This window comes from Coregonus clupeaformis, chromosome 11 (genome assembly GCF_020615455.1).
Source record: "Coregonus clupeaformis isolate EN_2021a chromosome 11, ASM2061545v1, whole genome shotgun sequence".
NCBI classification, from domain to species: domain Eukaryota; kingdom Metazoa; phylum Chordata; class Actinopteri; order Salmoniformes; family Salmonidae; genus Coregonus; species Coregonus clupeaformis.
The window spans coordinates 26,895,406-26,911,692 of record NC_059202.1 but is presented as its reverse complement, the minus strand read 5'-3'; the positions used below and the strand labels follow the sequence as shown (position 1 = coordinate 26,911,692).

Below are 16,287 nucleotides of genomic sequence, written 5' to 3'. Positions count from 1 at the left end.
ATTTGTTAATTTAGCTGCAATTCAAGGACAGTTTTGAGAATTATTGTTTGGCGTTTCCAAGTTATTACAAAATGACACTGAAAACAAAAAGGTCATGGCTGTTATGACAATTACACAGTTATTGTTCTACATATTCTGTTTGGCTTCAGACTAGTGCAGTAGAAGTCCGTTTGCTGATTTGAAGTTGTTCCAGACTTCAAATGTCCTCTGAAAGGTTATCTTCTCTCATCAGCCATATTACATTTACATTTTAGTCATTTAGCAGACGCTCTTATCCAGAGCCACTTACAGTTAGTGAGTGCATACATTTTCATTCTGGCCCCCCGTGGGAAACGAACCCACAACCCTGGCGTTGCAAGCGCCATGCTCTACCAACTGAGCTACAGGGGACATTTCTTCCAAATAACATTTCCATATCCGTCTTTGGTTTCATAATTACGTGGTGGATTGTAGGGTAGGGGGACATTTGCTACATTTGGACCAGACTCATCAAAGGCAAAGCTGAATAATGTACAGTAGACTAGCAACAAGCAGGCTCAAACACTGGTACATTCTTATTTATAAGGGCATTTTAGGAAAACTGCCATTTTATCTATCCTGTCTTCTAGCTCGAAATGAAAACACATAAGGTCAGATCTCAATCTTATTTTATGCTAACGGTCCCGAAAATCAGAACCAAGCAGGGCTAAAACTCCAGGACCTGGTGACCCTGGAGGAGGTCAAAGGACAAATGGATAGTTTGAGACATGTAGTTGTCACTAGTTTGCGTTGCCTTATGTAAGGAAGCATGTTTTACTTCACACACTGTTTGTTGTTGTCAGTGTCTTTTGTCTGTTTTGTCTTACATTGTTTCTTTTCATTTTTAATCCCCGGCCCCGTCCCCACAGTCCGTCATTGTAAATAAGAATTTGTTCTTAATGGACTTGCCTAGTTAAATAAATAAAAAAATGATGCCGATGAGCTGGTTCTAGTAGTGTTACTAATGTGTACAGTAGTGCAAGGAAGACTGTAGACGTGGAGAAAGAGCAAAGTTTTGCCCACGTTGACAAGGACCAAGTGGGGTGTAGGGGGAGATTCAGGGATGATGGAGGGGAGTGTGGTTTGGGGACAGGGAAAGACGCCAAACCCTCTAATGGCTCACATATGCCGTGGTGGTCGGCCTTGTGGCTTTGGAATACGGGTCTGGCGGAACGTGCCATGACAGAGATGGGCTTTTTGAAACTGGCCGCGAGACGAAAGGAAGGAGCAAGAGTGGCTGGTGAGGCACTGTCCAGCCTCACGAAGGCACTGTCCAGCCTCACGAAGGCACTGTCCAGCCTCACGAAGGCACTGTCCAGCCTCACGAAGGCACTGTCCAGCCTCACGAAGGCACTGTCCAGCCTCACGAAGGCACTGTCCAGCCTCACGAAGGCACTGTTCAACTATGCTAGTAGTCTCAGCTGTAGCCAGCAAGGTCTGCACAGCACTTCTCCTGCACTCTGAAAGCAGCTTCAGTGACTTCCAACTCTGCAAGATATGGCTAGGTGGTTTGATGGCAAACCCTCCCTATTTGACCTAGGCCAGCCATTTGTGAGGAAATCCATATAGTTGAGAGGTTTATGTTGGACCGAAGAGACTTGGGGACTCTATTCAATCTGTAAAGCTGAAATGTTACAGATTCCGCAATAGAAATGTAAAGGTAATTTCCGATTTAGCCTTTATATGCAGCGTTTACCGTTATTGCAGTCTCTGCTAGAGCAGGAACATTGCCTTTAAATTTCAATCACGATGTAAAGCTGAACTTGCGGATGGGGCTTGAATAGAGTCCTAGAGCAGAAATATTACCCATGTTTCCACTAATTAACATTTGTCACTCCTGTGTTATTGTTATGGGTCCCTACCTACCTGCCTTGCCGAACAAGCTCTGTCATTGTCCAGGGTTCATATCGTTCAGCTTGGCTCCCGCCCCAGTGGCACGATATCACTTTGGCCAGACTTGGCATGCCTTGGCCCTGGGCCTGCCAGGTTAATATGAGTGTTAACAGGAAAGTGTGGGTTTGGGGTAAATAAGTCACGCTGAACTGACATTTCGTCCTTACCCTCTGCCAGTGTGGTGCCCTTGCTGAGGGAGTCCATCGGGATTCTGATGCAGCGAACTCCGCCTTCTCTGGACAACGCCCTGCCAGAATGCTACCAGAGGGTAAGTGCTGCACAACCATGCCTCAACCATACCCTCACGTCAAAGCTGAAAACATGGTGGGAAATGGTACTATAAATCTTTGTGTGAACTGTGTGTTTGCAGGTGCAGCAGTTGCAGGGTGTGTACAACCTGCAGGAGCCTCACTTCTGGACCCTATGCACAGACGTCTACATCGGCACGCTCAAGCTGCTCATCGCACCCGACGCTGACGGCAAATGGATTCTTAGCCAAACACACAACATTTTCACACAGGTAGGAAAGGAAGCCATCCCTTTGTAATTTCACACACATGGCCATTCTCCTACAAATACACACACTGCAGCAGATAGGAAACCACAAAATCACTGGTAACATTGGAAAATAACCGCCAACTGGTCAGCAGACGAAATTAAGTTGCTGCTTGGTTTATGAGCAGATGATCAGTCTATTCAAGTCACAGTGGAAAGTGTGAAACAAAGATGTAGCACCCGAGTTCGACAAGCTGGGTGTGAAGAGCTCTGCCATGACGACCACTACACTGTCTTGTTAACATTAGAATGACTTTACACCTGTACTAGGTAATGACAGGCCACAGAAATGTCCGAGACGTGAAAGGAAAAAGTATTCGCTGTGACGGATGTTGATGCAAAGCTTGACAGTTTGTCTCCATTGTACTTATCCACAGGCTGGAATACGGCAACTGTATGTCCAGATAGAAGTGGCAGCAATGTAGGAGGACTCGTTCCTCTCCATCTCCCCGGGAGTCCTGGGACCAAAGACCTCTGTGTGCTGCTGTGGGGGTTCCTCCCCACCTTGTTCCCCCTAAACCCACATCTCTCTGGGTCTCAAAAGTTTACATCCAAACCCAAGGACCAAGACAGAAGCAGCTATAGGACAAGTACACTTTGACTCTTGAGAGGAAACAAAAAAAATGAGGGAAACCAAAACTTGCAAATTATGATGTGACATCTGCGAGGAAAACAAGAATTTTGCTTCAGACACTGCACATCCACACACACCTCCACCCATTCTACTGTTTAGGAAGTTTCTTTGTCTTAATAATGTCTGAGAACCTCACAAGCCATACTGTAAGTCTTGGTTAGATCCTTTTTCCCACTAAGATGGGGTTTTAATTAATTTGTAACTATTGTCTGATAGGAGCTCAAGTACACTTCAATGGACATTTTGTGTTAAGCCCTGCAATCATGTAAGACCCATCGATAATCAACGTTTGTACGTCTATCATACCAGTCCCACATAATTAACTAGGGGGCATGTTCCATTTGGCCATTTACTTGCACTTTGCACACTTGAGCCATTCAACTGTCATTCTGGGTTTCTTAAGTGCCTTTTGACTCAAATCATGGACAATCAGTCATATCCACGTGTGGAAAGCCATTCGTTTACGTATGTGAGACTGGAATCATCATGTCCTTCAAGACCCGGAGGGAATCAGACGAATGACATGGGTCTTTTTATTCCAACCCTTTGGTTCCATCTTTGATCCAATATCCTTTTGAGGGTTGTCAGGGTATTTTTTCCTAAGGGAAAGTTGTAAGAATTCCTCTTGACCACGCTTGAAAAAATTCCCTGGACGGCACACAGCAGCTTTATTTTAACCATGAACAGCTGCGTATGACCTTGTCAAAGGGGATGGTTAAAACAGACGTAAAAATGAAGTTAGTCTAAAACCCATGATTTCATTGCCCTCATTGGTCTTAAGTTTGCAGTTGGCCAGTTCCAATCTTTTGAAATGTAATAAATGATTTTACTGCACATTTTATATTATTTCTCATTATTGGTGATGCAGGAATGAAGGTTGACATGGGATAATAGTTTAAACTTCACCTTGAAAAGGTTTGGCAAAGCTTGTGTACATCTCAATGTTTGTTCAGTTCCACTGTTAATTGTTATGTTTGACAGAAGAGGTGGTGCATGTCTTTAAACAAGGAAATTGCTCCGTTATGTGTCATCCATGATTTCCTATCTGTAAATAATTACTTTACCAAATCTCATACTCTTAAGGCTGGTTTTACAGGCCCAGAAAAAGGTAGCTGGTGTTCCAGGTTCCAGCTAGCGTTTCTTTTTTGAAATTGCGCTGTGCATCTCCGAAGATTGTTTAAGAAAATAACGTTAATAGGAAGTAGCAAAAACTTGTCCAGACATTGTGAAATTTGATCACCTAAAAGCATTCTCTTTGGAGAATCTCCATTAAAAAGTGGTTTTAAAGTCCAGGAATTGGCTTAATCTGGGTCTGGGTAACTGGCCCAAAAATAACTGATTGCATTTGCCTTAAGTCTGCCTTGTCATTTTCTAATACAAGAATACAGGACAGCTTCACTTTACCAAGACACTAATCTTACTGAGCAGTTGTGTTCCTCCGTCAACTTTTTCTTCATTTCCTCTTCAATCACGCAGACATTTTATGACAAATGGCCAGCGAGCGTCAAGATCATTTGGTGACCCTGGTTCCAAGGCCATAGTGAGATTAAACTACCCGATACATTGGCGTATTCAGTGTACAATAACCCTAAAGCAATCACTGGCTCTCCTTAATGGCATGATGTCGACCCATCACCCAGACCCACTGGTGTGTTAGTGTCGTTCATCAACGGTATGGAGAAGAGTTGGTAGGCCTATACCACACATGGTCCTGTGTGTAACTGTCTCAGACTGTCTTTGTGGAGAACCTTCAGAGATCCTGAGAGTCAGTCTTGAGATGGGGTGTGTGCATTAGGAGCTGTACGTTGAGCTGTCAGTCATGCGGAGGTCCTGCAGTATGTCGGGGGTGGCGGCTGACAGACGTAGCATGTCTTCCTCCAGCGGGTGCAGGTGACCCGTCACGGTCATGGAGTGTAGTGGGCCGCCCAGGTCACATGACGCCCGCTGGCGGAGCATCCCCGTGTGGATGGCCTGGTCCTCGGCTCCCACCCTGGCCAGACCCACGCATACCTCACTGATGGCTGGAGGGAGGGAGAGAGACAAAATCAGTAGTATTGCTTTGATGTGTGCTCACATTAAAGGCCCACTACTTCATTCGAATAACAACGAAATGGCAGCCCTGCCACATGGTTTACTATAAAGCTGAGGGATGGGACTGGATAACTGTAACCACTAATTCATAATGTACAGCATGTTAGCCACTCACCTAGGTCATCCCCACGCTACCTCCTGTGTTGTTCCATCTCCAGGAGCTGCTCAGCTGCCTGGCTCACGGTCATATACCTGGGGGGTTCAAACATCTTACGGCCCCTTTACAGGAAAAAGACACAGAGGACGTTAGGTCTGGAGTAATGTAGGGCCTGACCAGACCTACAAGTCACAGGAGGTTGGTGGGACCTTAATTGGGGAGGACGGGCTCATGGTAATTACATTTACATTTTAGTCATTTAGCAGACGCTCTTATCCAGAGCGACTTACAGGAGCAATTAGGGTTAAGTGCCTTGCTTAAGGACACATCGACAGATTCTTCACCTAGTCGGCTCGGGGATTAGAAGCAGCGACCTTTCGGTTACTGGCACAACGCTCTTACCCACTAAGCTACCTACCTGCTGGAGCGGAATGGTATCAAATACATCGAACACATGGTTTCCATGTGTTTGATGCCATTCCATTCGCTCTGTTCCAGCCATTATTATGAGCCGTCCTCCACTCAGCACCCTCCACTGCTACAAGTGCTGTGGAGGAGACATCTTGTTCGGAATATAAAAGCTGCATCTAATTGACAGGTGTAGACAAGCCCTTTGTTACTAGTAAAGACATTCACAAGGAAGGAGAAAAGAAGGACATGGCATTATGCCAAGCACCCTGTTCTGTACTGTACTGTGTAGGTCAAACGGAACATATCTGTATTTGTTCAGCACTCTGAAATCTAGCTGTATTTTTGGCAGTGTTTCATTCTGGTGCTAGATCAGAATTACAGTATACTGAACAAAAATATAAACACAACAAGTAAAGTGTTGGTCCCATGTTTCATGAACTGAAATTAAAGATCCCAGAAATGCTCCATATGCACAAAAAGCTTCTTTCTCACAAATTTGTTTACATCCCTGTTAGTGAACATTTCTCCTTTGCCAAGATAATCCATCCACCTGACAGAACCCTTGAATGAGTAGGTGTGTCCAAACTTTTGACTGTATATATATGTATATATTACTACCTTTTCAAAATAACTTTTTTTGTCCATTAAAATAACATTGATCAGAAATACAGTGTTTACATTGTTAATGTTGTAAATGGCTATTGTAGCTGGAAACAGCTGATTTTTAATGGAATATCTACATAGGCGTACAGAGGCCCATTATCAGCAACCATCAGTAGGCAGAGTTGCAAAGAAAAAGCCATATCTTAGACTGGCCAATAAAAATAAAAGATTAAGATGGCCAGTCTGAGATATGGCTTTTTCTTTGCAACTCTGCTTAGAAGGTCAGCATCCCGGAGTCACCTCTCCACTGTTGACGTTGAGACTGGTGTTTTGCGGGTACTATTTAATGAAGCTGCCAGTTGAGGACCTGTGAGGTGTATGTTTCTTAATCTAGACACACTAATGTATTTGTCCTCTTGCTCAGTTGTGCACCGGGGCCTCCCACTCCTCTTTCTATTCTGGTTAGAGCCAGTTTGCCCTGTTCTGTGAAGGGAGTAGTACACAGCGTTGTACGAGGTCTTCAGTTTCTTGGCAATTTCTCGCATGGAATAGCCTTCATTTCTCAGAACAAGAATAGACTGACGAGTTTCAGAAGAAAGTTCTTTGTTTCTGGACATTTTGAGCCTGTAATCGAACCCATAATTGCTGATGCTCCAGATACTCAACTAGTCTCAAGAAGGCCAGTTGTATTGCTTCTTTAATCAGCACAACAGTTTTCAGCTGTGCTAACATAATTGCAAAAGGGTTTTCTAATGATCAATTAGCCTTTTAAAATGATAAACTTGGATTAGCAAACACAACGTGCCATTGGAACACAGGACTGATGGTTGCTGATAATGGACCTCTGTACGCCTATGTAGATATTCCATAAAAAATCAGCCGTTTCCAGCAACAATAGACATTTACAACATTACCAATGTCTACACTGTATTTCTGATCAATTTGATATTATTTTAATGGACAAAAAAATAATTGCTTTTCTTTCGAAAACAAGGACATTTCTAAGTGACCCCAAACCTTTGAACGGTAGTGTATATAAACATGTATATGTGTGTGTGTGTGTGTATATATATATATATATATATATATATATATATATATATATATATATATATATATATATATTCATACATACACACATAGTGAGGGAAAAAAGTATTTGATCCCCTGCTGATTTGGTATGTTTGCCCACTGACAAAGAAATGATCAGTCTATAATTTTAATGGTAGGTTTATTTGAACAGTGAGAGACAGAATAACAACAAAAAGATCCAGAAAAACGCATGTCACAAATGTTATAAATTGATTTGCATTTTAATGCAGATCTTCTCCAAGTCATTAAGGTTTCGAGGCTGACGTTTGGCAACTCGAACCTTCAGCTCCCTCCACAGATTTTCTATGGGATTAATGTCTGGAGACTGGCTAGGCCACTCCAGGACCTTAATGTGCTTCTTCTTGAGCCACTCCTTTGTTGCCTTGGCCGTGTGTTTTGGGTCATTGTCATGCTGGAATACCCATCCACGACCCATTTTCAATGCCCTGGCTGAGGGAAGGAGGTTCTCACCCAAGATTTGACGGTATATGGCCCCGTCCATCGTCCCTTTGATGCGGTGAAGTTGTCCTTTAAAAAAAAAAATAGAAAATCACATTGTATGATTTTTAAGTAATTAATTTGCATTTTATTGCATGACATACAGTGGGGAAAAAAATTATTTAGTCAGCCACCAATTGTGCAAGTTCTCCCACTTAAAAAGATGAGAGAGGCCTGTAATTTTCATCATAGGTACACGTCAACTATGACAGACAAAATAAGAAAAAAAATCCAGCAAATCACATTGTAGGATTTTTTATGAATTTATTTGCAAATTATGGTGGAAAATTAGTATTTGGTCAATAACAAAAGTTTCTCAATACTTTGTTATATACCCTTTGTTGGCAATGACACAGGTCAAACGTTTTCTGTAAGTCTTCACAAGGCTTTCACACACTGTTGCTGGTATTTTGGCCCATTCCTCCATGCAGATCTCCTCTAGAACAGTGATGTTTTGGGGCTGTCACTGGGCAACACGGACTTTCAACTCCCTCCAAAGATTTTCTATGGGGTTGAGATCTGGAGACTGGCTAGGCCACTCCAGGACCTTGAAATGCTTCTTACGAAGCCACTCCTTCGTTGCCCGGGCGGTGTGTTTGGGATCATTGTCATGCTGAAAGACCGAGCCACGTTTAATCTTCAATGCCCTTGCTGATGGAAGGAGGTTTTCACCCAGAATCTCACGATACATGGCCCCATTCATTCTTTCCTTTACACGGATCAGTCGTCCTGGTCCATTTGCAGAAAAACAGCCCCAAAGCATGATGTTTCCACCCCCATGCTTCACAGTAGGTATGGTGTTCTTTGGATGCAACTCAGCATTCTTTGTCCTCCAAACACGACGAGTTGAGCTTTTACCAAAAAGTTATATTTTGGTTTCATCTGACCATATGACATTCTCCCAATCCTCTTCTGGATCATCCAAATGCACTCTAGCAAACTTCAGACGGGCCTGGACATGTACTGGCTTAAGCAGGGGGACACGTCTGGCACTGCAGGATTTGAGTCCCTGGCGGCGTAGTGTGTTACTGATGGTAGGCTTTGTTAGTTTGGTCCCAGCTCTCTGCAGGTCATTCACTAGGTCCCACCGTGTGGTTCTGGGATTTTTGCTCACCGTTCTTGTGATCATTTTGACCCCACAGGGTGAGATCTTGCGTGGAGCCCCAGATCGAGGGAGATTATCAGTGGTCTTGTATGTCTTCCATTTCCTAATAATTGCTCCCATAGTTGATTTCTTAAAACCAAGCTGCTTACCTATTGCAGATTCAGTCTTCCCAGCCTGGTGCAGGTCTACAATTTTGTTTCTGGTGTCCTTTGACAGCTCTTTGGTTTGGCCATAGTGGAGTTTGGAGTGTGACTGTTTGAGGTTGTGGACAGGTCTTTTATACTGATAACAAGTTCAAACAGGTGCCATTAATACAGGTAACGAGTGGAGGACAGGGGAGCCTCTTAAAGAAAAAGTTACAGGTCTGTGAGAGCCAGAAATCTTGCTTGTTTGTAGGTGACCAAATACTTATTTTCCACCATAATTTGCAAATAAATAAAAACAATGTGATTTTCTGGATTTTTTCCCCTCAATTTGTCTGTCATAGTTGACGTGTACCTATGATGAAAATTACAGGCCTCTCTCATCTTTTTAAGTGGGAGAACTTGCACAATTGGTGGCTGACTAAATACTTTTTTCCCCTACTTTAAGTACTTAATATTTGGTACAGAAACCTTTGTTTGCAATTACAGAGATCATACGTTTCCTGTAGGTCTTGACCAGGTTTGCACACACTGCAGCAGGGATTTTGGCCCACTCCTCCATACAGACCTTCTCCAGATCCTTCAGGTTTCGGGGCTGTCGCTGGGCAATACGGACTTTCAGCTCCCTCCAAAGATTTTCTATTGGGTTCAGGTCTGGAGACTAGCTAGGCCACTCCAGGACCTTGAGATGCTTCTTACGGAGCCACTCCTTAGTTGCCCTGGCTGTGTGTTTCGGGTCGTTGTCATGCTGGAAGACCCAGCCACGACCCATCTTCAATGCTCTTATTGAGGGAAGGAGGTTGTTGGCCAAGATCTCGCGATACATGGCCCCATCCATCCTCCCCTCAATACGGTGCAGTCGTCCTGTCCCCTTTGCAGAAAAGCATCCCCAAAGAATGATGTTTCCACCTCCATGCTTCACGGTTGGGATGGTGTTCTTGGGGTTGTACTCATCCTTCTTCTTCCTCCAAACACGGTGAGAGGAGTTTAGACCAAAAAGCTCTATTTTTGTCTCATCAGACCACATGACCTTCTCCCATTCCTCCTCTGGATCATCCAGATGGTCATTGGCAAACTTCAGACGGGCCTGGACATGCGCTGGCTTGAGCAGGTGGACCTTGCGTGCGCTGCAGGATTTTAATCCATGACGGCGTAGTGTGTTACTAATGGTTTTCTTTGAGACTGTGGTCCCAGCTCTCTTCAGGTCATTGACCAGGTCCTGCCGTGTAGTTCTGGGCTGATCCCTCACCTTCCTCATGATAATTAATGCCCCACGAGGTGAGATCTTGCATGGAGTCCCAGCCCGAGGGTGATTGACCGTCATCTTGAACTTCTTCCATTTTCTAATAATTGCGCCAACAGTTGTTGCCTTCTCACCAAGCTGCTTGTCTATTGTCCTACTCTCTGGTCTTGGCCATTGTGGAGAGGTTAGTCTGTTTGATTGAGTGTGTGGACAGGTGTCTTTTATACAGGTAACGAGTTCAAACAGGTGCAGTTAATACAGGTAATGTGTGGAGAACAGGAGGGCTTCTTAAAGAAAAACTAACAGGTCTGTGAGAGCCGGAATTCTTACTGGTTGGTAGGTGATCAAATACTTATGTCATGCAATAAAATGCAAATTAATTACTTAAAAATCATACAATGTGATTTTCTTGATTTTTGTTTTAGATTCTGTCTCTCACAGTTGAAGTGTACCTATGATAAAAATTACAGACCTCTACATGCTTTGTAAGTAGGAAAACCTGCAAAATCGGCAGTGTATCAAATACTTGTTCTCCCCACTGTACATGTATGGAGTACATGTTGTCCTAGGGAGTCATGATAGATGACCCAATCAGAGTAATGCGTGCCTCTGCTTTTGTTGTCTGCGCTTGTTCACCCTTTTGGAATCGTGTCCTTTGCTTGGCAGGGGTGGGGAGGTGACTTTGCTAATGCCAGGCTTCACCAGTTACACTATTGAATAATGGGTTTAACGTCGATGGGGTTAACATCGGAGAGCTCACATATATACAAACCCACCCACACACACCCTTCTGCAGCTGGGGACACATAGGACACTTAGGGGATTGATCCTAAACGCACAGACTCTGCTTCAACCAGCATCCATTACCTTGAATTATAGGGCTCTCCCGTGTGTGCTTCGGGGGGGGGGGGCAACCCTCTGCGTCCAAACCAAACTCTCTTGCTCAAATAAACATAAATTATGAGCGTTCGGGCCATCTGTCTCTGCTGTGCAGTCATAGCCGCCTCCCTATTACAGAAACAAACAGTCCGCTATTGTGACTGTGATTGAGGCCTGTTTAATATGCACCCAAGGATGGCACACACAGGGGGAAAGGTCTGTTTGTAGTTGGAGCAGAAACAGTCATAATATGAGGGCTTTGTTCAGTCCCAGCCTCCCAAGGGTGAAAGTGTGTAGAATTGAATGACATGTACACAAACGCATGCAAAATCTAAAATATCAAATCAAATGTTATTTGTCACCTGCGCCGTACACAACTGGTGTAGACTTTACTGTGAAATGCTTGCTTATGAGCCCTTCCCAACGATGCAGAGTTTAAAAAGTAACACAAAAGGAATAAAATACACAACAATGGAGCTATAGTCTAGTGAGTGTGTATATGGTGTGTATATATAGTCTAGTGAGTGTCTATATGGTGTGTTTATATAGTCTACTGTAGTGTGAGCAGTCCATATAATGTTCACAATGTGTTACGAACATACACGAACCGGCCAGTTGATTAGGTGTCGGAAAAGTTTTGCCCACAGAATTGCCGCTGACTGGATGTTTTCTGTTTGTCGCACCACTCTCGATAAACCCTAGACACTGTCGTGCGTGAAAAGCCCAGGAGGGCGGCCGATACTGGATCCGGCGCACCAGGCACCGACAATCATACCACGCTCAAAGTCGCTTAGGTCACTCGTTTTGCCCATTATAACGTTCAATCCAACAGTAACTGAATGCCTCAATGCCCGTCTGCTTGCTTTATATAACAAGCCATGGCCATGTGACTCACTGTCTGTAGGAGTGATCATGAATGGACTGGTGTACTACATACTACTCTTTTATTTTTATTTAGTTTTTTAGTTTTCTTGTTGGTATTTTACCCCCTTTTTCTCCCAAATTTCATGGTATCGAATTGGTAGTTACAGTCTTGTCTCATCGCTACAACTCCCGTACGGACACGGGAGAGGCGAAGGTCGAGAGTCGTGCGTCCTCCGAAACACAACCCAACCTAGCCAAACTGCTTCTTGACACAGTGCCCGCGATGGGACAAGGACATCCCTGCTGGCCAAACCCTCCCCTACCCTGGATGGCGCTGGGCCAATTGTGCGCCGCCCCATGGGTCTCCTGGTCGCGGCCGGCTGCGACAGAGCCTGGACTACATACTACTCTGTACAAATTTTCCACTTTGTATATGCACAGTGTCTATATTAGGACAGTCACCTGACTCCTAATTTGGACACCATAAATCTGGATGTTTGTATTGATAACTTCAAAGAGATTGTAGCTTATATTTTGGGTTCTGATGGGGTACGACAGTTGATGGGGTACGACAGCATTGGTCAGTTTCTCAAATAAAGCATTTGTGGTTCTGGTTCACTTGTCTGAGAATCAGTGGGTGTCTGAGTGCTCCTGTGAGCTTATCGATTGTGTGTGTGTGTGTGTGTGTGTGTGAGCAAAATTGTGAGCAGGTCATGATTGCTGCAGCAGACTATTTTGCACTAAGTGCCTCGTGTTTTTCAGTGTGTGAAAAATCCCATGGCAAAGCTGTGCGAGCACACTGAACCAAAACATGCACGACCCTACCTAACCCTCCCATCATGCACCGCTTTCCCCAATAAGCTAACACAAGAGCACTGCAGTGCAAGAACAAAACACTGTTTGATACGGCCGGTCTGATAAGACACATTAAACCGGCATTTTCATAATGTATTTCTTACCATTTAAAAAGCTGATTTATAGAACAGTTGTAATAGCAAATTTAAGCCATGATTTACCTCTCATTTGAAACCAATATCAAATTGTTACACTAATGTTTTACAAAATATACAAATTCTACACCCACATATTCCAAGTAATCTGAGCTCAGGTTGGTTATTTTTCGTACATTTCTTATTAGTAGTGTCACGGGGAATACAATTAAAATGGAAAGGTAAATTCTACAGGCACATACAGTATAGAATAGGATACCCCTCCCCTGAGGGAGATGGTGAAACCCAGTAGAAACAGTGTGTGTTCCACAGGCAGGGAACACACACCAAACCTTGACCCCTTGCGATGGGCATTGGGCGCTTCCTTCATTAGAATAGCAAAGCCTCCTCCTCTTCAGTCATTGCTCACTGGCAGTGGCTTTGAGTTGCCAGATCGCTTCCAATGAGTGACTGATGCGTGCCACTACCCACTAATGACGACCCTGGGACCCTGGCTCGCCAACACTGACGTTAGCGATGCTAATCTGTGAGGTACTGGAGAGAGACACAGCTGTGCTAAGCTAGCAGCCCCCACATCAGAGGCAGGGTGGGACAGCTGGGCACGCACGCTTACAATGCTCCCCTGACAGGTCAATGCAGGGCCACATTATGGATGTCCTGGGCTGGGCTGGGTATTCAGCGGAATTGGTGCTGCTCTGCCGTCTCAGTTCATAGACTACGCAAGGATATTCTTTCCCAATGGCAATTATGTTATTTGATTGCTTTCATGGGACGTTGCTACAGAATGGTTAAGATGAAGGGGCTTAGTAGACCAGATGTGATATGATGGCTCGTTTAACACATTTAGACAGAGTAGACAATGTTTGTGGTGATGTACTGAGTTTTAGTTTACAACATGTGTTTGAGTGGACGTACCTGGAGGCCACAGCATCCAACTGCGTTCATGATGGAGGCGTTATCCCTGCATTGTATCCCAGCATTCACTGCTCTCAGGACCAAGTCACTGTTGGTGGTGACGCTAGAACCAAATAGACATCAAGTGTTACTAAGAACATGGCCTGATGCTGCCTTAGAAACCTGACAACAAAGGAACAAAATCTAACATTTCACTTTGCTGCTCCATTTCCATTCCAAACCAATCATCAATTTGCTACAGTAAGGATGGTTTTGGATGTACTTTGGGCAGTGAGACTCTTATTGTTCGACTGGGTGATTTATTTATTTCAAAAGCCAAACTTGGCCCAAACAGAATCCTTGGTTTTAGATGTCATTCACTTTATTAAACCCCAACATTCCTTGGAGCAAATCGTGACCATGATGGAAAGTGGAGAATTTGACTGACCCTCGCTCCCCTCCTCCTGGTCAGTGGTTTTGGAGGGGAAAAGAGCAGAGACAAACATTCTGCTGATCTTCACCAGGACGTTGAGTACCATTCAAGTGGCTCTAGCAGATGGGAGTGCAGTACAATGAATCAGTGGTTCTTTCCAGAGACTTTTGCTGTGTTTACACAGCAGTTAGGTCCAGTTTTGTCCTACTAGTTTCCATAGAATGTTTCCCCATTGGCTTAGAGGGAAAATTGCTGCAAAAACACTTTGCTTAAATGTGCGGTGCTCCGTTGAACATTGCAGTCATACCAAACAATTTTGTGAGATAGTGTTTTTGTAGCAATTTCAATTAGTTCCATTTCCATTTGTATGGAAATGGGAACTGCAGTTGGTAGTCATTGCGGACTGAAGCATACCAAGGTCATGAGATTTAAAATATTTGTGGCATGAGATGTTGCTTAAATGATGGCAAGTATCAACTGCAGGTTTAGAGGAAAAACAGTGGTGTCCATCAAAGCAACTTATTTCAACCAGTTTGTAATGAAGTTATTTCAACCAGATTACAATGAGGGAACTGTATGTACTTACTAATTTATGATGGTGAGTACAGTATATGTGATATAACATCTCACAATAGTCAATCACTGTGTGTCAAGAAGTGTTGGTACATTCATTTCATTAGAGCAGTGTAAACAGGCGGAGGTTGACGCTTTTATCCAGAGCGACTGCATATATTTTTGTACTGGTCCCCCGTGGGAATCGAACCCACAACTCTGGCGTTTCAAGCGCCATGCTCTACCCATTGAGCCACAAGGACAATATGTTTGGACATGTGTAAGTGTTTCTCCACGTCAGTCGAGGTAAACATTACTATAATTATCAGATGGAGATCTCTCCTTAGCATATCTGATTTATCACACGCGCGTGTCATAATGCAAATAAATATATAGGTCATGACAGGCAAATATATAATAAGTCGTCATTCCAGTTGACATAAGCCTTTTATATAAAAAGAAAATTGTCATGTTTTATGACATTTTAAGATGCTGTTATGACACTAAGAACGTTTCCATCCACAGTTTCTATGCCAGTAGTCATACCTTATAAAGAAAAATCACGACAGCTGTGATGGAAACAGGAAGTTCCGGTACAATTTTATAAATGCTGTTGTTGGCGCCGACGAAGATGGCGGCCTCGCAACTAGCTCTTAGAAAGCTTTGCGGTATTTTGTTTTTTTATGTATTATTTTTTACATTATTAGCTCAGAGAGTGTTTTGTATCATTACATACATCCGGGAAAAACTACTGGATATCAGAGCGGCGGTAACTCACCAGCATTACGACCAGGAATACGACTTTCCCGACGCAGATCCTTTGTTTGCTCTCCCCAGGGCAATTGAACTGATTCTAGTGGCTGACCCAAAACATCGTCGGCGGAGGAGAGGCACTCGGAGTAGCTTGCTGGTTCGACTTAGGAGGCGCACACACCACCCACCGCTTCCAAGTACAGTGAGGGAAAAAAGTATTTGATCCCCTGCTGATTTTGTACGTTTGCCCACTGACAAAGAAATTATCAGTCTATAATTTTAATGGTAGGTTTATTTGAACAGTGAGAGACAGAATAACAACAACAAAATCCAGAAAAACGCATGTCAAAAATGTTATAAATTGATTTGCATTTTAATGAGGGAAATAAGTATTACATTGGTCATTTCAGCCATAGAAACTTGAATGTAATGGCATAACAGTACTCTGTTTATATCTGAAACTAGAAGTCAATAACATGCACTTCAGAAGGGATTGTAACCTGATGCAGTTATCACCTGCTATGGACTGCATGAGGGCTGACTTCAAAATGTACAGGGGATAGAGCGATTGTAGCACAG

The 16,287-nt window shown here is 43.6% G+C and overlaps 1 protein-coding gene, 1 long non-coding RNA gene and 1 other non-coding gene across 3 annotated transcripts in view; 1 reads left to right on the top strand and 2 right to left on the bottom strand.

Annotated features, from left to right (window-relative positions):
* Positions 1–3,934, top strand: part of LOC121576462 (zinc transporter 7) — a 28,794-nt gene extending 24,860 nt beyond the window's left edge. The window contains exons 9-11 of the mRNA XM_041889622.1: positions 2,089–2,179; positions 2,282–2,431; positions 2,844–3,934. Of these exons, the coding sequence (XP_041745556.1) occupies positions 2,089–2,179; positions 2,282–2,431; positions 2,844–2,891 (289 nt within the window). The 3' untranslated portion in view covers positions 2,892–3,934. The remainder of the gene's footprint in view (positions 1–2,088; positions 2,180–2,281; positions 2,432–2,843) is intronic.
* Positions 3,493–15,774, bottom strand: LOC121576463. The gene is made up of 3 exons (XR_006002485.1): positions 15,734–15,774; positions 13,992–14,094; positions 3,493–5,410 (listed from the first exon to the last, which is right to left on the bottom strand). It is a non-coding gene; the product is annotated as an uncharacterized LOC121576463 (long non-coding RNA).
* On the bottom strand, positions 15,146–15,218 carry trnas-uga. The gene has a single exon. It is a non-coding gene; the product is annotated as a tRNA-Ser (tRNA).
* Positions 15,775–16,287: the final 513 nt, after the last annotated feature.